The 22019-nt window shown below is 51.4% G+C and overlaps 1 protein-coding gene across 1 annotated transcript in view; it reads left to right on the forward strand.

Moving 5' to 3' along the window:
- Positions 1 to 3950, forward strand: part of NUP210 (nucleoporin 210) — an 89810-nt gene extending 85860 nt beyond the window's left edge. Inside the window, exons 37-40 of the mRNA XM_021069388.1 lie at positions 455 to 671; positions 2269 to 2364; positions 2447 to 2530; positions 2645 to 3950. Coding sequence (XP_020925047.1) covers positions 455 to 671; positions 2269 to 2364; positions 2447 to 2530; positions 2645 to 2748 — 501 coding nt within the window. The 3' untranslated portion in view covers positions 2749 to 3950. The remainder of the gene's footprint in view (positions 1 to 454; positions 672 to 2268; positions 2365 to 2446; positions 2531 to 2644) is intronic.

Consider the following 22019-nt stretch of genomic DNA (forward strand, 5'->3'; position numbering starts at 1 on the left):
GTCCCAATCCTGAGGCTTGGCAGGGTGACTGAGAAGGGCTCGCCAGCGGCTCCGCCAGCTCCTCTGGTCTCCCTGCGGCAAACGTGGCTGACCGTCCTCAGAGCAAGACAGGGACGAGTTGGCTGTTGGTGGCCCAGGGTCTGCCTGGCCCCAGGCTTGACTGCTTCCTTGGGAAGCCAGTGTTTGGGGATCACTGGCATCCATGTAGCATTTTTTAAGGAGTTCTTAATTAGAAATCCTCGATATTGATTTGTCCTTCCCTTAAAAGCACCCCAGTATAGACAGTGTGTTTCACTGCCTTTGCGTGTAACACACTGACACTTAGAAGTGCCCAAACCTCATGACCAGCCTAGGAAGCAGCACCTAGCAGGGTCCCCACCCTCCTGTGAGCCCTGGGTGGGGTGGGGGGGCAGCAGGCTGTCAGTGCCTCCTCCAGCCCTGATGTCTCTCCCAGGTGAAATCGGGGTCCCCTGCAGTGCTGGCCTTCGTGAAGGAGAAGTCTCTGGGGCTGCCCAGCTTCATCACCTACACAGTTGGTGTCTCGGACCCCGCAGCTGGCAGCCAGGGGCCTCTGTCCACCACCCTGACCTTCTCCAGCCCCACCACTAACCAGGCCATCACCATCCCAGTCACTGTGGCCTTCGTGATGGATCGCCGGGGGCCGGGTCCTCGTGAGTCATGGGATGATGCCTCTGGGAGGGACCTGGTGGGAGGAAGGGGCGGAGTGGTCCATCTGGGAGTGGAAACCAGGGAGTCTGAGGGCTGGAGGGGCAGAAATGCTAACATCCCTGAGTGAGTCACCATCCCCAGGCGTGCAGGCATTGTCCCCCTGTCTATGCTCACATGGCAGCCAGAGGGGGTCCTGTTAAATGTGACCAGTTGCACCCCTCCTCCACTCAACACTCTGCCGTGGCCCTCCCCTCCCTTGGGGGGCAAAGCCAAATCCCTCCAATGTCCCCAAAGGCCCTTGGATCCCCTTGCAGACTCTGTTCTAGCCACATTGGCCTCCTTCCTTGTTTCGGCACGTAGAGCAAGCTGTTCCCTCTGCCTGGGATGCTGTTCCCCAGAGAGCCCCTAACCAATACCCCACCTCCACCAAACCTTCCCCCAACGTTGCCTTCTCATAACATGGGAAATTCAAGCCTCCCTCGCCTGCACTCCTGCCTCTTCCTCTCTCCGTAGCACTATTGCCGACTATCAGCCTGTGTCGTAATTAATATGAGTGATTATTAGGATTGCTGCTGCTCTTGCCAACTGTGTTCGGTAGGTGAGGACAGTGCTTAGAACAGGGCTCACCTCACACACAGTAGGTGCTTTATTGTGAACACAAGCCTGTATTCTGCAGTCATATCTTTGCATCTGCTGTGTGCCTGACCCTGTGTGAAGCAGATTCATGAGAGGCCCCCCACCCCCCACCCCCAAAGAGGGCACAGATTACAAGCTCACTGAGGATGGACCGGGTCTGAAGATGTGGCTGAGGAAGTGGGGGGCACATCGGGGTGATTTGGCCTCTGTTGGGTGGAGGGGACCGTTCACGGGGGCTGCTTCCACTGGGTCTGGGGGAGGGTGTGGTCACAAGGACCGTGAGGTGTGTGGAGGTGAGAGGCGGGGCTCTGAGGGGCCATGAGGACCCTGGGCCTCCGGAGCACAGGGAGGTGAGTGGCCGGGGTTGGTTGGGAGTGGGCTCAAGTGGGACCAGTGTCAGAGTGCCAGAGGGGGCCACCACCTCTTTCCTGCTAGCAAGCATGCATCCTGACTCAGCACAGCCTGGCGAGGCTGGGGGAGGTGGAAGAGGAAGCAGGGGGCCTGGCCGTCCCCGAGGTGGGGGCTCCAAGGGGAGCAGCCCCAGGCAGAGGACCCCGGGCTCCCTCAGTGCAGGACCTCAGTTCCTACAGCAGTGGGGTCCCCATCTCCACTTTGACCCTCGACCTCCCTTTTCATGGTTCTAACTCACCGTGGCATTTTTAGCACTGCCCTGGCTTTTGGGGGCAGTCCTGGCCTCCAGAGGCCCCCCAGACAGGCCCCTTCCTTCCTTCCTTCTTTCTTGGGAAGAAGCCAAGGCTCCCTGCCAAGCGGAGGAGGGGTTCAGGAGGAGAGCATTCCTGCCATGGACACGGGTCCTGGGCCAAATGGGGTGGGTTCAAGCGGCCGGGATGAAGGAGGTGAAGCCATGGTGACCAGGCCTCTCACCCGGGCCCCTCACCCTCTGACCACACGCTGGAGAGGGCTCCACGGTGGTCTCGGTAACTGTCTTTCCACGGACTGCAGACGGCGCTGGCCTCTTCCAGCACTTCCTGGACTCCTACCAAGTCATGTTCTTCACACTCTTCGCCCTGCTGGCCGGGACTGCGGTCATGATCATAGGTGAGGCAGCCATGCCTTGTCCCCCCGCCCCCAGCTTCCTCCCCAACCCCAGCCCCCATCTCACCATCTTTCCGTCCTGCAGCCTACCACACGGTATGCACGCCCCGGGAGCCTGCAGCGCCACCGGCCCTCTCCCCACAAGCCAGCCCTCGGCACAGCCCCCACTGTGAGTGGCCGCCCAGCAGAGGGGTCCTGGGGGTGGACCCCACGTCTCAGAAGGCCTGGCCCTGCACAAATGCCCCCTTAGCTCCGCTGTTCACTGCATCTCTTTCCACCGTAGATTTTGCTGCCTCGCCATCACCAACGCCTTTCAACGCACTGCCTCCTGTACGCCGAGCCAGCCCCCCATCGGGGCTGTGGAGCCCCTCGTACCCCTCCCACTAGCAGCGTGGCTGAGCCCCGATGCCTCTCCCCACCAAGGGGGCTAGGCCAGCTGGGTCTAACCTGGAGCGAGCCCCGGCTCCCAGCCGCCTTCCCTTCTTCATCCTGTAGACTCAGTTCAGGCTCCGCTCGCTAGCTGATTCCTATATGTAGGGGTTAACGTTTGTTGTTTAGGGGGTTGGTTTTGTTTTTTTTATTTTGCTTCAAAATCTTGCAAAGGCAAAGACCTTGGCTCATTCCTTTACTTAACTGTCTGGGGTTTCTGGGCAATGCACGCTTGGGCTTTTATTTTCTTGGAGTGTCTAGAATCCCTCCCTCTCAGGGCTTGGCACAGCGAGGAGCTCTGCAGAGAACTCATCGTAGATGCCATGACAGCAGTGGTCTCAGGGAAAGGACTTTGTCACGACATTTTTACTTGTGTGTGTTCTTTTCCTTGGAAACTTGGCTTTCCTCCAGCCTGGCTCCTGCTGGGACATGAAGGCAGCGAGCAGACATGAGTGTCCAGCTGCCCCATCGCTGCACAGGGGCCCTCAGGACCGCGGCCAGGCATCCAGCTCAGCCTTGAGGCACCTGAGACGTCTCTGGAGTTGGGAGCCGGGCCTCCCACCCCGCTTGGGCCATGGCGAACAGGCAGCTGTCCCGTGGCATTTTGTTTCCAGCTATGGACTTGCCCTCGGCCCTGGGGGAACGGTCTGTGGGGCCCAGCTCGTCCTCCCTGTCCCAGCTCCACTATCAGCTCGGGGACGTCCTTGGCCTGGGGACAGGGCCCTTCCTTGTGCTCCTTTGTCCCGAGAAGCTGCCTCATCCCTCCCAGGTGCAGAGAGCCCGTGCTAGCTGTCCCTCCTTCTGTACAAAGCACCAGCAGATCTGAGCCTCTGCTGCCCGTGGGACAGAAACCAGGCAGCTTCCAGGCGTTGGAAGGAGGAAGGACTTGGAAAATACCCTCCTTCCCAGCCCCTTGTCCATGCAGCAGCTGAGCCCTCCCCAGACCCACGGACCCTATTGTAGGGACTCCGCCTTGACCTTGAGCCGCCCGTGTGAACTCACCCCTGTCCTTTGGGGCTGGGTCATGCAGTTTACGTTTTTAAAGCTGGAGACAGGAAGAATTGTGCCTTGTGTAATACTTGAGCTCACACTGACAACTTGGATGTAAATAGGTGCATTTCTACTTGATTTATTTAATAAAGCTCTATATAGTTTCTTAAGATGAGTGTGATTATTGCCAGAATCACATCTGTCCTGCCCAGAACTGACCCAGGTCTAGGGACATTGCTTCTCATCGTGTGGGCTTGGGGAGCAGCTCGTCCTGCTGGCCTCCCTTCTCTGGCTGGACACCCAGGCCTCCCTCCAAGGGACTGGCAGGTGGCCGTGGTGTCTGCCCACAAGACAGTGAGATGGAGAGATAGCAGGTGGGCTGGAGGAGGGAGGTCCCCCAGCCCAGACCTCTGTTGCCATTCCCCATGCTGTGTGGCCATCATCAGCCCCACTGCACCTCCCTGGCTGGGACCTCTTTGAGGGTGAGAACAGGCCTGGTTCTAGTATGTCTCCAAGAGCTCATGTACCAGAAGACCTAGAAGCATCTGGCTGATGTATGCTCAGCACGGGGCCCACCTGGCACACAATGAGCACTCAAAACACGTCTGTCTGCATTGCCCTCAGGCAGCCCCCCTCAGCAACACAAGAGGACTTCCAGGAGCCGGACATCACAGCATAAGCAGATGTGGCAGGATCCAGCAGAAGAGGAGCAGGGACAAGCTCTCCCTGTCTCTTTCCAAGGTCCAAGGACTTCTTTCCCAGGAGGCTCCTCAGCAGACAGCTCCCACCTTACCCGTGGCTGGAGTTGGTTCTCATGGCCATTCCTAGCCCATGGAGGTGACAATGCCCACATACATTAATCCTTCAGGGTCACCTGGGTGTCAGGATGTCAACCCCTTCAGCTTCTTTCACATGAAAATGGAAGGTTTGAGCATCTGCTCAGTTGGTTCTCTGGTGCCCTGATGACTGCTCCCTTCCCTTACCCATCTCAGATACTCTGGGGCCTGAGAGGGCTGGAGAGGTACCCAGGGGTACAGGTGAGAGGTCTGGGCTTTCTTGTCCCCAGATGTCACCATCATCTTCAAGCATGTGCTGCTGGAAACAGCCAGACTGGCCAGGGGCGAGGGCGTTGACAAAGCCCAGTGACACGCAGCCGCTCAGCTTGCTGTTCCCAAACTAACCAAGCAACTTTCACTCTTTAAAGGGTGCCAAAAAATGCTTTTAGCACCATTTAGCGCTAAAAATACAGTATTGCACATAGATTTTTTCTTTCCTCCAGAATTCCTAAGTTTGGCTAAAAAATAACTCTGTCTCTCCCTGTTTCTCTGTGCCTGTTTTGGGGGTTGAAGGGGCCATACATCTCAAAATCTGATACACCAGCCATGAGACACCCCAGCACCTGGGCATCCAGGTGGGTGGGAAAGGTATGCAGCTTAGAGGGGAAGGGGCCGGGGGCAGGCCCACCATCTGGGGAGAGAGGGGAATCAGGATCCCTTTGCACCATCCTGACCTCTGGCTCCTCCGCCACCCCCGAGCAGCTCCAGGGGAAGACTGAAGGACTGCATGTTTCTCTAGCCCCCAGCCTTCTTATCAGTGGACCCTCTTCCCAGGGCCTCCCCCGAGGCTGCATTGCCCCCACAGAGGCTGGCCGTGGTCATGTGACTTGCTTTGGCCAACAGAATGTGGGTGGAAGTGACCTTGTGTCAGTCCAGAGCCTGGGTTTAAAAAGGCCTTGTCAGTGTCCACTCACCCTTCCTGCATTTCTGCCATTGACAGAATAAATAAGGACTAACTGACCTGCACATCCATGACCATGAGAGTAAATGATGGCTGTTACAAACCACTGACTTTGGGGACTGTTTGTTAGGCAGTGTTATTACAGGTGTAGGCGACTGAAACAAAGTGTGGCGTGCATTCCATTCCAGCTGAACCCTGGTTTCTGCCACATCACCAAGTCTGATTGATGTGTCTGTGGCCTTGCATGGCCCCTTCTTTCAGCCTGTTCTGTTCTGGGTCCTGCCCAGATCTGCCCCTTCAGCCCATCCTGCTGGAAGGGGCTTCTTGATGGCCCTGGCAGAGGCTGGAAGGGTACCCAGTGCTCAGAGCCCAGGCCAGGCACTCAGGCAGCAGCCTCGGAGAATGACGCTGGGCCTTTGTGGCCTGAGTTCTGGTTTCCTCTACCTTGGGAGGAGGCCTCACCCTCTATGTGTCCCTCACAGTGGGGACCACACAGGGAAGAAGGCCCTCAGGATGGTTTGTTAAATGAATACAAGAATGGAGTTCCCGTTGTGGCTCAGTGGTTGACAAATCAGACTAGGAACCATGAGGTTGCAGGTTCGATCCCTGGCCTTGCTTAGTGAGTTAAGGATTGTCGTGAGCTGTGGTGTAGGTTGCAGATGTGGCTTGGATCCCATGTTGTTGTGGCTCTGGTGTAGGCTGGCTCTGATTGGACCCCTAGCCTGGGAACCTCCATATGCTGCAGGAGTGGCCCAAGAAATGGCAAAAAGACAAAAAAAAAAAAAAAAAAAAAAAAAAAAAAAAAAGAAAACAAGAATGAGTCCCATGAAGGAATCAGGGAAGGTGGGTTTCCTGGGGCTCTTGTTCTCTGGGAACCCTGAGCTTCAGGCCCGGGGACAGGGGTGGGTTTAGGCGGGGAGGAGCCAGGCAGGGGGAGGCAGGTGGCCACTGAACACCATTTCACCCCAAGTGCCCCTCCCCCCAGCACCCTCCAAGCCATCTGGAGCGGCTGCACCCATGCCCCTCAGAGCAGCTGAGCTCCAGCCTGTCTCAGGTCGCTTTATTTTTCTTAAGAAAAATTCAATATGGGGAAGTACAAGGAATGATAGGAGAAGCCCCCCACCCACACCTTCCATTGGATGTGGGCAGCTGTGAGCACATCTGCTGGGCTCTGGCTGTGGTGGTACAGTGGTATTGTAACAAAACAAGCAGACAAGTGAAAAAACTACAAATAGGACTTGATCTCTCCCCCTTCCTTGTCAGAGGCAACTACTTTTAGAGATTTGCAGCACATCCTTCCAAAACAATATTATTGTTAATAAGAATCAGTAAATAAGACATGATGGTTTTGTCCACTTTTTTATAATTTTATGTAGTAACGGGTGGTCCTTTGTCACATTCAGCACCTTGCTTTTCTCCCTTAGGTGTCAAGTGCTAGCCTAGCACACAGCTGCATTTCTATTTAATTCTTTGCTCCCGTCATAGAATTTTTGCTGTACTGACCAGCACTGCAGTGAACAGCCCTGTCCGAGCTTCCGTGGGCCTAGCAGCCAAAGTGGCCAGAGGTAGACACCAAGGGACAGAGCTGGGGCCGAGGGCAGGCCCATTGCCAATGTGATCGGATGCTGCTGAATTCATTTCCAAAGCACTGTTCCAATCGTCACACCCACCAGCCGGCTGTGAGAGATTCTGTTCCTCCTGTCCTTGCCAACACATGATACTGTCATCCATGTGTATTTATTTTTGCTGGTTTGGTAAGTGCAAACAGCATTTTATAAATTTGCTTCAAATGCTTTGATTACTCACAAGAAAGAGCTTTTGTTTGTTTACTGGCCATTCATATTTTCCTTCTGAATTGGGGGTCCTCCACCCAAATGTTTCCCTTTTCTTTCCTTCTTTCTTTGTCACCCCTATAAAATACCTATCATACACTCACTTTTGCCTTCAGTGTATCACTTGGCTACTGCCGTGTAACAAACTACCCACCCCAATCTCAGGGGCTTAACTCAGCCGACATGAATCACTGCTCAGGGGTTTGGCCTCAGCTGGCAGCAGTTCTGCCCAGACATCTCTCATCCTCTCAAAGCCCCAGTGGCCCGGGTGACACATGTTCTGCTCCTAGTCACAGCCAGGAGTGAGAGCAGGTGGGAGCACACACAGCCCCCTGAGGGCTGGCCTGGGACAGCTGCGCAGCCACAGGCTCTCCAGTCTCTCAGACAAAACAAGACATAAGTCTGAATCTAGAAAGAAGGCTCTGGAAGAGACTCCACCTTTGCTGGGAGCAGCTGCAAAGCCACAGGTGTGAAAGGAGGTTTCAAAAGTCAAGGTCATTCTTGTAAAGCAATCATGGGTGGTCTTTTTTCTTATTGATCCATGGTGGCTCTTTATTTAAGATATATGTTGATATTTTATATATTGATATTTTACTTCCAAAAGAAATATTTGAAATCCGTGAATCCAGTTCTGCTCCTTCATGGTACAGATGGGAAAACTGAGGTCCAGAGATGAGAAGGGACTAGCAGGGGCCACCTGAGTAGCACACCAAGCCCTCACTCTTCTGCTGATAAAGATCCCCTGCCCAGAGCAGTGACATAGGTAATGAGGACATGTCAATACCTGTGGTTAATTCTCCAGAAGCCTGTTTAGATCCACAATTTTTCTTTCTTTCTTTCTTTCTTTCTTTCTTTCTTTCTTTCTTTCTTTCTTTCTTTCTTCTTTCTTTCTTTCTTTTTCTCTCTCTCTTTCTTTCTTTCTCTCTCTCTTTTTTTTTTTTTTTTTGCTGTGCCCTTGACATATGAAAGTTCCCAGGCCAGGGATTGAAACCATGCCACAGCAGCAACCTAAGCTGCCGCGGTGACAACCAGATCCTTACTTGCATCACCAGGGAACTCCCAAGATCCACAATTCCAATCTCACAAAAAGTGAGCAATCTCAGTTAAAGAGAGAGAAAGGAAGAAAAGAAAGTGCAAGGACCGTGGGTTTGGTGATCGTCTACCATTGTGTTAAGTTTTATGTTGTATGTAATTAGCAAATTAACTTCTGGAGGGAATTTCATTAGCAGACTCATCAGGTGAGCACTTGCATAGGGGGAGTGTTTACTGAAAGCAAACAAAGACCATTATTTGATCTAGGAGAAAGAAATCCTGTTTTGCCATTTTTCCTTGCTCCCTGTGCTAAGGCATCATGGCCCTGGGGCGTGCCCCCTGTGTCCCCACTGCCCCGTCCTTCTGCATAGAGCAGGTAAGTCAGGAGGCCAAGGACAGAGGTAGATCCTTTGCCTCTGCCACTTCCCAGACAGGGGACGTTGACCATGAGCATGTCCTATCACCTCTCTGCAAAGTGGTAATTATCACATGACCTCCACTGTTGGTTTGCTGTGTGGATTTATGAGCTGCTGTATTAAAAACCTCTGGTATGGTTGTGAGCAAACACTCGGTGCTCAATAAATGTGAACTTTTCTACCCTTTTCTCCCTGGAGAAGGGAGGCAGCCGTCCTTACTCTTGGGGGTCCAGGATATATTCCTTGGGAGTCCCTATCACCGCCCACTAGGCCAACTAAAGCAAATCAGTCATCAAATCCAGGCTCACAAATGAGAATATGATGGGCCAGACAGGTGGTCCCAAGTGTAAGGGGCTGGAGGTGGACACAGGCCATCTGAATGCAAGGCCTCCAGCTGCCAGGCAGGAACCAAGCCCAGTGGAACCCATTCTTCTAGCTTTGGGGGGATAAAACCTTCCACTTTATAAATAATAAAATTAAAATTCAAGTTTAAAAACATTAAAAAAAAAAAAGTGTGGGCCCAAGAAACCTGCCCTAAGGCCACTGGGTTCCAATCTCTGAATTTCTTCATAAATAGTAACATTCTGGCACGTGTGTCTATGCACCCCCACCTCTGGCCCTGACAGACATTGCTAATCGCTCCTAGCACTCTTTGCTGCCCAGGCAGGACTCTGCCTTAGGATTCTCTACAGTCCAGCATTCTGGGAAGCCTCAGCCAGTCAGCTGGTATCATACCCCCTAATCTACTCCAAGCCTCTTGTTTTAGAGACAGGAAAGGACTGGGTTTATTTCACTCATAACCAAAGTTGTGGAGACACTGACTTCTCTGGCAACTTGCCCAGGATGGACAGACAGATTAGAAGATGGACAGATTAGATGGACAGACAGAAGGAGTGGTTAAAAGATGCTGTAACTCTACAATGTCTATTTTTTTCCCTTCCAAAGCGTATGTTTGGGACTGAAGCATCTTAAAGGTAGAAAAAGCTGGCAAATGCTGCAGCCCCAGCTACCTGCCCCAACTGCCCCCAGGGTCCAGGGGCGGCCTGTGAGGGATTGGTGGGCAGAGGGAGGATGTTTACGTGTATAAGTGTAGCCACTCTGTCAAGGTTTCAGGATCCACAAAAATGACCTTCCCCATCCGTGGGAATGGATGCACGTGGTGTAAATCAGAGGAAAAGGATCAAGGGCTGTTTCTTGGGCACCTGAGTTGCAGGCAGATTCATGTCAGCTGCCAAGTCAGTAGTGTTGTTGCCTAAGCCAGCAGGGGTGAGTTGCTGTAATCGCCTCCAAGAGAGGTTGGCATCCTTTCGCCACGCCCTGCCTCCCCAGGAGCTGGCAGGTGCGGGCAGAACAGTGAGTCAGACGGGGCTTGCCTCTGGAGGTGCTGAGGGAGCTGAGACTCCCAACACCTTTGTGGGTGGAAGGAACTGCAGCCTCAGGAGAGGGATCTTGGGGGGTGTTGGAGGAGGCTCCCAGGAGGAGGGGGCATCAGAACCATCTCAGTGGAGGGGCCAGTTTGAAACTTCCAGGCTTCTGTGGGGGCAGTACTCAGAGGCGGGGAGGAACTGTTGGTGGCCTGGGTTCGAATTCTCTCCCACTTGGAGGAGAGTTATGACACATTGTTCTGGGGACAACAAGCTCTCAGCTCCCAAGCTAGGGGCTGTGGGAAGTGCTGCTTTGGGACAACTGGGGGTCGGTACATTCAAAGCAGCTTTCCCATCTCTCCCAGTCCTGGACCATGCCCCTGTCAACCCATGAGGCTGGGTTGTCCTCCTCAGGACACCCAGCGAGAGGTCAGCAAAGGTCACGCTTCCCCATCTAACCAGACTCTTCTCTAGGTTTCTCACATTTCAAAATACGAAATGCATAAGACCCATTCGGTGAAATGTGTAACTTCTGATTCTAGGTAGATTACTTAATTTGATTAAGTTCTATTATGTGAAGTCCTGTCATAAACGTCTAATTATGGTCCACTTCATTGTTTCAGCCTGTAAAATGTTTAATATGTTCTGCTTCCTATTAATAAAAGTATCCCTTTAAACAGAGGATTGAAAACTACAGATGTCAACGTAGAAAGGATGGCGGGGGGGCGGGGAATAGCGTTTTACCAAAGTTCTGCAAGGGAATAATCGAGAAGTTGTGAAACCTCTCCTGTGGGGATAGGGAGCCGTGCAGGGGGCCTGCATGGACTGTGAGGGTTGGAGTCGGGCCGGGGTTATTCTAGCGGCAAGTGTGAGTTGAATCCCCTCGGTGGTAGCCGACAGCACGACTGCCCTGTCCAGGGAAAGGTGCCAGGCTGTATTTGGGGCAAATAGCCCTCCACCTGGCCTCTGCCCCTTTGACCTTTTACCAGGCTCTGCCCCCACCCCCACCTCTTGTCCCCCATCCCCCACCCCACATCTGGCTTCTGCTTCTGTTCTGGCCATCCAGCCAATCTCCTCCCCTCCATGGGGCTCGTCATCGTCCCCCTCAGTTCTGACCAGGTGCCCAGGCTCCCAAAGGCCCGGGGGGGGGGAGCAGACCCAATGCGAGCCCAGTCCTTGGGGAGCCCAGCTGCCACCCCCCGTGGCTTCCCTGTTCTTGGCAGGAGCGAGGCTGAACCTTGGAGCCATAGCTGAGCCAGCTGGGCAGGCAGTCAGCCCATTGAACCAGCTTGCATGTGAGGCTCAGATGGGCAGCTCCCGCCTTTCTGCCTGATGGGGAACATCTGAGACAGGTGGGAGTTAGGCCTAAGGAGACCACAGACCATGATGTTCGGTCAGAGGAGGGCTCCTAATGCTACTCCACTCCAGTCCCGGCTCACCCTGCCTGCCTCATTGCCTCCTACACCCCGCATTCACTGGAGCCAGGGATGCTCTCCGCAGCCCCTGTGGCTGCAGCGGTCTGCCCTTTGGCTTGTCTCTTCCCCCTCTTTCCCCTGCCTGCCTCCTCCCTCGGGGCACAGATCTCACCTCCTCAGCAATTTCTCTTCTTCCTCTCCTCCTCCCTCTCCTCCTTCTCCCTGTAACACCCTACAGCCTAACTACTCAAACTCTGGTCTTCAGGTCAACAGCGTGGACATCAGAGAGCTGCTTAGAAATGCAGGCCCAGGCCCCACCGCAGACCTGCAGGATTAGGACCTGCATTTCAACAAGACCCCCCCCTGGTGACTTGTATGCCCTTTTCTAATTACAGAGTAATCGGAGTTAATTGAAGTAGAAAACAGATGAGAAAAGAAACATCACCTATAGCCACTCTGCTGATTGCTAACTCTGCTTTCAATTTGCTGTTCTTTCTTCCCGAGGCTTTTTTTTTTTTTTTTTATCCAATCATCTCTTGTATTCATGGGGAATTAGGACCATGAGATACCAAAGTCCCGGCTGGCTGTACACACACACACACACACCACACACACACACACACACACGGCATTGGTTTTCTTATTGAGATGTCAATGTGCCTGTGTTCTCCATGCATGTAGATATAGCAAGGGCATCCTCTCATGCCAGTAAGAACTGCACTGTATCCATTAGTTAGCTGTTTAGACCTCCAGCCAGCCAAACACCTGCAGTGTCAGGCTCTGTGCTAGGCTCTGGGTTTACGTGAGAGAACAAAATAGGCCAATGCCTGCCTTTGTGGCGTTTTCAGTCTACATGGGGGAAAAGGTAAACCAAGAAACACACCAGCACAGGGACCATTGCAAATACAAGGGTTCCTGCAAGCCCTGTGTTGCTGGGGGATTTGTCCTGGGCAGGGCAGTGATGCCTGGGTTGGCTTATCTAAGGGACGAGAAGGAAGTGTGATGAGGACAGACAGAACCATGTGTGCAATGGCTATGTGGACAGGCAGCATGGAGCCGCCCATGTCAGCAGAGGCCAGCTCCCTGGAAGAGATGGGTCACTAATCCCGTCCCCAGTGGGTGGCCTTCAGCTTGTGTCCAGTGTGCCAGTGTTATAGCCACACTGACGTGAACATCCTTGCCATACAACTCTGCCCACAGCTCTGCTCGTCTCCCTAGGGTGGCTTCCTTGATAGGGGCATGCGCTTTTCTCTGGGTGGGTCGTGAGAGTGGTGGAGCCAAAATCCTAACCCAGGTTTAATCTCTGATACCATCCACCCTGACTCTGTGGCATCCCTGCCCCACTGGGGTCCATTCCACTCAGCCTGGCACAGCCCAGGATGGGGACCAAAGTCCTTTTGAGGACAGAAAGGACAAATGTAGTTGAAGCTCCCTGCTGATGAGAGGGATGGGTCTCACAACCGTGAACTTTGCTCAACCTCTCAGCCCAGCCTGCACTGGGTGCTGGGCCCAAGGAGGCTTCCAACCCCTCCCTGCACTCCCAGGACTCATGTCCAATGGGCAGACCAGGGCCAGAGGGGGAGCTGTGCCCAGGGAGCTCGGAAGAGGCCCAGCCCAGTGTAGGAGAGAGGATGGTCAGGAAGGGCTGCCTGGAGGAGGAGACCCTTGTGAAGTCTTGGTGGAATAGTGAACAGTTTTTCTGGTGGACATGAGAAAGAAGGAAAGGTCCAAGAAGAGGGAATGGCACTTGCAAAGACAACCAGGGAGAGGACAAGGAGTTGTGTGTGTATGTTGGGTGGACAGTGACCATAGCTGGGAGGGGTGCAGCAAAGGTGAGGGGAGGGTGGAGGTTGAGTGGCTGGGGCAGGGCTTCTGTTTATATTTAAATGAACTAAAGGAGGTGCTGGACCAGGTCACTGTTTTCTATGTGCAGGCTCTGAAAACAGAAGGCCTGGCTTCAAATTCTGACTGTATTTCTCATGTGCTGTGTGACCATGGGCAAGTTGATGAACCTCTCTGTGCCTCAGTTTCCTTATGGGGAAATGGAGGCAATACTGGTGCTTCATCAATGAGGCTGATGTGAGATTCAATGAGTTAATGGAAAGTACTGGGAAGAGTTCCTGGCTTGTAAAGGGCCAGCTGGAGACCAAGGCCAGGTCACCCACTGCTCTGATCCTCTGCTTCCTCCACTACAGTGTGGGCAGAAGAAACATCTGCAGGGTGCTTGTAACTATTCAACAACATCCGCCAGACATGCATGTGCCTGGGCCTCTGCCCGGCAGACTCAGCTTCTCTCATGGAGCTGATGCTGCAGTGGGGGAGACAGAAGGGAACAGAAACAGCTAGCACGGTTTTGGAGGTGGTGCCAAGTGCCACAAGAAACGTAAAACAAGCTGGTAGAGGGAGAGTGATGATGGAGGGGATGCTGCTTTAGTTTAGTGGTCCAAAGACTTTTCTGCAGCGACACTTGAGTGTAGATGTCAGAGCCAAGGGGTCAGCAAAGATGGGGCAGGAGGAGCATTCCAGGCCAAGGGAACAGCATGTACAAAGGCTCTGAGGTGGGAGTGCCACAGATCTGACTGTGGAACGGGGGCAATGTGGCTGGGGAAGGGTTGTGATTTTAGCAAACAAAAATATAGGGCAGCCATTAAAATGGCTGAAATTAGAACTTTAGATAAAGAGCAAAATTTTTTTTTTTTTTAGTATGAGAATATTCCAAATGTTGCATGGATCATACTTGTACTAAAAAGCTGGAGTTCCCATTGTGGCGCAGTGGAAACGAATCCGACTAGGAACCATGAGGTTGCAGATTCGATCCCTGGCCTCGCTCAGTGGATTAAGGATCCAGCATTGCCATAAGCTGTGGTGTAGGTCACAGATGCAGCTCAGATCCTGCATTGCTGTAGCTGTGGTATAGGCTGGCAGCTGTAGCTCCAATTCGACCCCTAGCCTGGGAACCTCCATATGCTGCAGGTGTGGCCCTAAAAGGCAATAAACAAATAATAAATAAAAAGTCATGTAGGAGTTCCCATTGTGGCTAAGTGGGTTAAGAACCCGACTAGTACCCATGAGGAGGCAGGTTTGATCCCTGGCCTCACTCAGTGGGTTAAGAATCCGGCATTGCCCTGAGTTGTGGTATAGGTTGCAGATAGGGCTGGGATCTGGTATTGCTGTGGCTGTGCTGTAGGCCAGCAGCTGCAACTCCGATTCAAACCCTAGCCTGGGAATTTCCATATGCCTCGGGTGAGGCCCTTTAACAAAAAACAAAAAACAAAATCCTGTATTGTTTACCTGAAATTCCGATTTAACTGGGAACATCTGTTTTGTCTGGCAGTCTTAGGCCGGATGGGGCTTGGGGGAAGGGTCAGCACCTGGCAGAGGCTTGGCCAGCCCAGGAGGCCACTGGACTTCACTGTAAGGGTCATGGTTGACAGGGTCAAGGCCTCCAGCCTGGTCCAGGTGCTGAGCAGGTGGGCCTTTTAGCTTAATGGGGAGAGTGTCTGTCAGGAACCCCAGAACAAGTGGTTCGAGTCACCCACATCATGGAGAATTCTCCAAAAGATGACTCAGCCCAAGTACCAGACAGGAGAGCCGGGGCTGCGTCACACTCCTGGAGGAGAAAACATCCCTTATAGAAACGCGGGGGGGAGGGGGGAGCGGTGGAGGTAGTACGGGGGATGTTAAAATTAGAACAACCCTGTTCTCCTAATTAAAGATGCAGTCAGAGCCACACAAATCTGTAATGGGCTTCCTTGCAGACTTCTGGAAGAGGGAGGCTGGGGTCAGCAGCATAAATATTCATGAGCAGCCAGGCAAGGGTCCTGGGGGATGCAGGCCTGCCTGCTTCCAGCGGAGGCACAGCCAGGAAGTCTGGGTGCTCATCCCTGCTCTGCCACCCACAAAGAGGTCTGTGACTGCTGGCCAGCCCTGCTTCCTCAGGCCTACGTTTCCCCATGTGGAGGAGGGACCTGCCCTGGGGGTAGTGGTAGATGGGGAATCAAGTTCCAGACAGGATCTCAGAGGCAGACGGTGACCCTGTGCCCCCCTCTGCAGAATCAGGCCCTTCACACTGGCCTCACAGACTCCATGCTTGTTGAATGACTGAAAGAAAGAGAGAAGGAAGGAAGGAGGGCTCTTTGGCAATAGCTCCATCTTTGTGGCAGGGCTATGTTAAGCCTCCCACCAGGCCCTGTTTGGCCATATCCATACTGCGTCACAAACACATTAAGAGGTACCCACATGCCTCATTAAATAGAATTTACGGTGCTGAGTTGAGATGCAATTGACTAGTTGATGAATGTTATGTTCCATGGATATTTAATCAAACGTTTATTCATTTTGACACATCCGTCTGAGTGTCTTTTTCCTCCCTCCCCCACTCCCCTCTCAAACACATTCATGGGCCCAGCACATGCTACCTCAGGCTCTCGTCTGTAAAAGGGGAAGGTTGGATGAGATGACCCCACTGGGCCTGGTCTTCCCAGGGGGATGGTTGTTAGAGCTCCCCCCACCCCTCCACCACAACTGCCCAGACAGCGGAGTGACAATAACTACAAGGCTCTCATAGGAGGGTGCTGTGCTGGGTGGTTGACATGGAAACCCATGGCCTCTGCCATCAGTGGTAGATGTTCTAATTCCCATTCTACAGATGAAAAGGCAGAGGCTGTGAGGGTTAGGGCCGACCAGTGGGGTCCTGATGCACCTGTGGCGAAGTCTCCAGGGTTGTTTGGGGGGTGTGGACAGAAGTGCATTAACCATCATGGGGTGAGAGGCAGAGGGTTCATTTCCCTTCGATCCTGATCCCAGGAAGGACTGGGAAGAACAGGCCCCACACTCACAGTGTAGAAGGACAGCAATTTCTAAGTATAAATAATTTTTTTTTCATTCTATTTTATTTTATGGATTACCTTGCAATTATGGCAAGTGATAACAAAGTTTTATTTATTTATTTATTTGTCTTTTGTCTTTTTAGGGTTGCACCCACAGCATATGGAGGTTCCCAGGCTAGGGGTCGAATCAGAGCTACAGCTGCTGGCCACAGCCACAGCCACAACCACACGGGATCCAAGCCGCATCTGCAACCTACACCACAGCTCATGGCAATGCGGATCCCCACTGAGCAGGGCCAGGGATCAAACCTGAGTCCTCATGAATACTAGTCAGGTTCGTTAACCACTGAGCCACACGGGAACTCCTCATTTTGTTCTTGGTGAAAGGTTCTTGTCTCTCTCTTTTTTTTTTTTTTTTTTTGTCTTTTGTTGTTGTTGCCATTTCTTGGGCCGCTCCCGCGGCATATGGAGGTTCCCAGGCTAGGGGTTGAATCGGAGCTGCAGCCACCGGCCTACGCCAGAGCCACAGCAACGCAGGATCCAAGCCGCGTCTGCAACCTACACCACAGCTCACGGCAACGCCGGATCGTTAACCCACTGAGCAAGGGCAGGGACCGAACCCGCAACCTCATGGTTCCTAGTCGGATTCGTTAACCACTGTGCCACGACGGGAACTCCCGGTTCTTGTCTCTTGATAGAAGGAATTCACAAACGAGACAGGCAGATGCAGAAAGTAAAGCAAGGATTTAGTTAATTGAGAATATGCCCCCCCGGGGGGGGGCGGGGAGCAACATGTTAGCAGCGGCCCTGCGTGTCATTGGCAGATGGTTCTGAGGGGCATGCAAATGAATGGGCAGAACACTCATTGGAAGGAGGGGTTTGGGGTTCATATTCCCTGATTTTCATTCCCGATGCACCTTCCCATAGGTGTCCGTACTTAGCCTTGATTGAAAGTATTTTGGCGTCCCTCCATCGTGGGAACTTCTTATCTGCAAGGCTAATTTTACCGTAATGAGAGCATAATGAGCAACAGGTAAATTCAGAGGCTGGAGATTCCCGCCTTTTCTTACCTTTCTTTGTCTGCCTCTAGGACACTTACCACCAAAATGTGTGGTTTCTTGCCAGTCTGGAAGTTTCTGCTTTTCTTTGTCTCCCCAGACCCCTGCTGTTTACAAAACGTGTGGTTTCCTGCCTCCTGGCCCATGTCCTGCTTTTTCTGCTTACACCCAACTATCTGTCTGCTGCAAATTTAAAATTAGGAGTTCCCATCGTGGTGCAGTAGAAATGAATCTGACTGGAACCATGAGGGTGTGTGTTCGATCCCTGGCCTCGCTCAGTGGGTTAAAGTATTCAGCATTGCCGTGAGCTGTGGTGTAGGTCACAGATGTGGCTGGGATCTGGCATTGCTATGGCTGTGGTGTAGACTGGTGGCTACAGCTCCGATTTGCCCCCTAGCCCAGGAACCTCCATATGCCATAGGTATGGCCCTAAAGAGACAAAAAAACCAAAAAAAAAAAAAAAAAAAAAACCAAAAGAAAAAACTTTTAAACTAGAACTATTTCTGTTAAAAAGGTAAAGATAAAAATTAAATATGTGTTTAGTGTATACCCAGTGATGGCAAAATTCATGAAAGCAGCATTTGAATGACCAAATTCAGGATTGTGATAGGCTGCTATTAACATGCTCTGTGTCCTCAGACAAATCACTCCCCCTCTCTGAGCCTCCCCATTTGTCAAAAGGATTGTCAGCCCAGATAAGTTCTAGTGCTGACCATCTGAAGACTCCCTTTTCTGATTGTCTTCCCCTTCTTCGAAGGGCAGATCACTGTCTTCCATTTTTGTCTGGCAGGCAGTAGACCGAGAGCACTTAGAACAGGCCTGAGTCCTGATATTATGTTCTGTGCACACAGGCTCCAGGAGCCTGGCCCTGAGGACGAGAAACCAGGTTCCAGTCCCCTGGGGGATTGTGTGCAGCTGCTGTAAGAGTCACTGAAAGCAGCCATATTGTAGAACCAGTGAAGGGCCAGTTTCCTGTTCCTAAAAAGTGGGACACCTGAGGAGTTCCCATCATGGTGCAATGGTTAACAAATCCGACTAGGAACCATGAGGTTGCAGGTTCGATCCCTGGCCTTGCTCAGTGTGTTAAGGATCTGGTGTTGCCGTGAGCTGTGGTGCAGGTTGCATATGTGGCTTGGATCCTGTGTTGCTGTGGCTGCCGTGTAGACCAGCAGCTATAGCTCCAATTAGACCCCCAGCCTGGGAACCTCCATATGCCTCGGGTGTGGCCCTATAAAGACAAAAGACAAAAAAAAAAAAAAAAAAAAAAGACAGGTGAGGTGGGTTGGAGGTGGCTGGCAGGAACTGCAACCACCACTGAGCTTTTTTTTTTTTTTTTTTTTTTTTTTTTTGACCATGGCATATGGAAATTCTCAGGCTAGGGGTTGAATTGGAGCTGCAGCTGCCAACCTATGCCACAGCCACAGCCAGGCAGGATCTGAGCTGCGAATGCAAACTTAACCACTGAGTTGGGCCAGGGATCAGCCCTGCATCCTCATGGATCCTAGTCATGTTCTTTATCACTAAGCCACATGGGAATTCCCTTAACTCTTTTTTTTTTTTTCTTTTTGCCATTTCTAGGGCCACTCCCACAGCATATGGAGATTCCCAGGCTAGGGGTCTAATCAGAGCTGTAGCTGCTGGCCTATGCTAGAGCCACAGCAACTCGGGATCCGAGCCACATATGCAACCTATACCACAGCTCACGGCATCGCTGAATCCTCAACCCACTGAGTAAGGCCAGGGATCGAACCCCCAACCTCATGGTTCCTAGTCGGATTTGTTAACCACTGAGCCACGATGGGAACTCCAAGGGAATTCCCTTAACTCTTGTAAACTTGTGCTGCTGGGAATCCTGAAGTGCCTTTGGAGAGTCTCTGCCTTTTGATAAGGCAGTGGAAGACATTAATCTTTATTGTACTATTTAACTCTTTGGGTTTCCTTGGCCATCTTATTTTAATTAATCATAATTTCATTGTGTTTAATTTTTAAATTGATCAAATTATCCTTGTTCTATTTTTCCCCCTCTACTGCTTTGAAAATTATGCTTTCAGTCTCTATTTTTATAGTGGCAACTTTTATACTTTTAACACACATAGTTAGTTTTCTAATAATGTTTACTGTTTAATGGTGTCTATATTCTAACTTGGTCTTTGTGAATGCTGATAAGTCCCTGTGGCAGGGACCCGGGAGTCTGAGACAGGTAGGATGAGGCTGTGTGCTCTTAGCCTGTGCCAGGCACTTCCTACATGTTGCCATGCATGATTCAATCTATCCTTAGAACAGGCAGGACAGAAGGCTCCATTTACAGATGAGTTAAGTGGGGCTCAAGAGCCAAAGACAGCGAGTGGCTCAGGCTTATTAGCAAGTTGGTGGCCAAACAGGAGTTCTAAGTCCTGGCTCTTTCCACCATTTTTTTTGCCTGTCTGTCCATCTGTCTGTATTTTTTATATTCCTTTTCTAATATTTCATTGTTAGCATACAGAATTGCAACTGATTTCTGAACATTAATCTTGTGTCCTGCTATTTTGATGAATTCATTCATCAGTTCAAGTAATTTTTGTGTGGCATCCTTAGGATTTTCTGCATATAGGATCATGTCATCTGCATAGAGTGACAATTTTACCTCTTCTTTTCCAATTTGGATACTTTTTATGTCTTTTATTTATCTGATTGCTGTGGCTAGGACTTCCAAAACTATATTGAGTAAAAGTGGGGAGAGTGGGCATCCTTGTCTTCCAGATTTAGCAGGAAGTCTTTCAGCTTTCCTCTGTTGAATATTGTATTTGCTGTGCATTTGTCATAAATGGCTTTTATTATGTTAAGGTATGTTCCCACTATTCCCACTTTGGTAAGAGTTTTTATCATGAATGGATGTTGGATTTTGTCAGATGCTTTTTCTGCATGTATTGAGAAGATCATGTGGTTTTTGTGTCCATCTATCTGTACTGTTCCCCACTACCACCCCTTGTCTGTACTTCCTCAACAAAGGGCCAGGTAAGCTGGAGCATGGGGAGGGGTGAGACCAAGGTAGGGGTGAGCATGTGCTGGGGGAGAGCCCCCCGTTGTCACCTGGCCTCTGCTTCCTGCCAGTGAGGGTTCAGCGTGCCTAGGAGCATGGCAGAGTCCTGGGTATGTGCCTTCTTGCCCTCAGGCTCTGGGGAGGACACCTGTGCTGATCCTCTCAGTTGCTCATTCAGCAGATACTTCCTGAGCCCTTCCTGGTGGCAGTTCCTGGGACTGGAGGGTCAGGGATCAATGGGACTCAGTCCTGGTCCTCAGAATCTCACTGAGGTGAGAGGAAGATGTGCAGAGAGAATAGAACACCTCACGTTTCAAGGTTATTTGTTCCCTTTCAGTGTGCTTATTATTACGGCTGTATTTTGAAAAGTAATACATATGTATGGAAAACAAATCCGAACTTTACAAAAGCCTACCAAGGTAGTTTTCTTTCCACCCCTAGATTATTGTTATTTTATAAAAGGTAAAATATACACGAGGAGGTATAAAAATCCAGAGGTACCCACCTTTAGCATTATTTGGAGTGTATCCTTCTGAAAATTGTCTGTACACATTCAAGCACAAAATCCTGCATGTTTTTTCACATTTTCACTGCCAGGAGCAGCCCACGCTGACCATCTTGTGCCTGACTTTCATCACTTCCTTTATCCTGAAGGTCACCCTTGTCAGTCCATAGAGACCACACATGGCTGAGGCTGCAGATTTTCCGCAGAATGGAATTTCCATGATTCCTTGGAGCTAGAGAGTGGGTTTATTGTGGAATAAATTCCTAACTCAGAATTGTTGGGTAGAAAGGTATGTGTGTTTCAAACCTGGAGGACAGTTCGATTCCCCACTTGTCTTCTGAGGAGTACATGCCATTGTCACCCCAGCCATGACTGACAGTTAGTGCTTATTTTCCCACAGTCCCACCAAACTGAAGGCCATCTTTTAAAAACAATAGGAGGAAAAGCCCCTGGAGCTAAAAGTAGCTCCAATATGGGCTGGAGGAGCCAGGTAGGGCTCCCGGAGGGAGGTGCCACTTGGAGTGGGTTTGAAGGACGCATAGGAGTTTGTCAGTGTGGGGAAGGAGTATCTAGAAGAAGAAACAACATGTACAAAAGTGCAGAGATGTGGGAACACATGGTGCGTCCAAGGCAAAAAAGGGCAGAGAGGGGTGGAGTGGAGGAGGGGACGCAGATGCCCAGGAGTGAGGGGCTGTGTGGTGTGTCTTCATACCTTTCTCCTCTGTACCTTCTCTGCAGGGTATGAAATTAGCCTTCACCTCAGGGTGAGGCTTTGTGGAAAAATCTACAAACCTTTGGAAGTGGGGCAGGGTAGGGAGAAGCAACACAGAGCTTGGCATTCAAGGTCAAGATCCACTGCCACCCACCCCCGCCCACCATGAGTGGCCTTGGGCAAGTCCTTCCTCTTTGGCTTCAGCTTCTTCATTTGTAGGGTATGCCTGACAATCCACAGCCCGGTCTGCGGGAGGGACCCCTGCCACTATCCACCTGTGACACTTGCAGCCAGGAAGGGCCAGTCCCAGGAGAACCCTT

The sequence above is a fragment of the Sus scrofa genome, chromosome 13 (genome assembly GCF_000003025.6).
Source record: "Sus scrofa isolate TJ Tabasco breed Duroc chromosome 13, Sscrofa11.1, whole genome shotgun sequence".
Taxonomy (NCBI): domain Eukaryota; kingdom Metazoa; phylum Chordata; class Mammalia; order Artiodactyla; family Suidae; genus Sus; species Sus scrofa.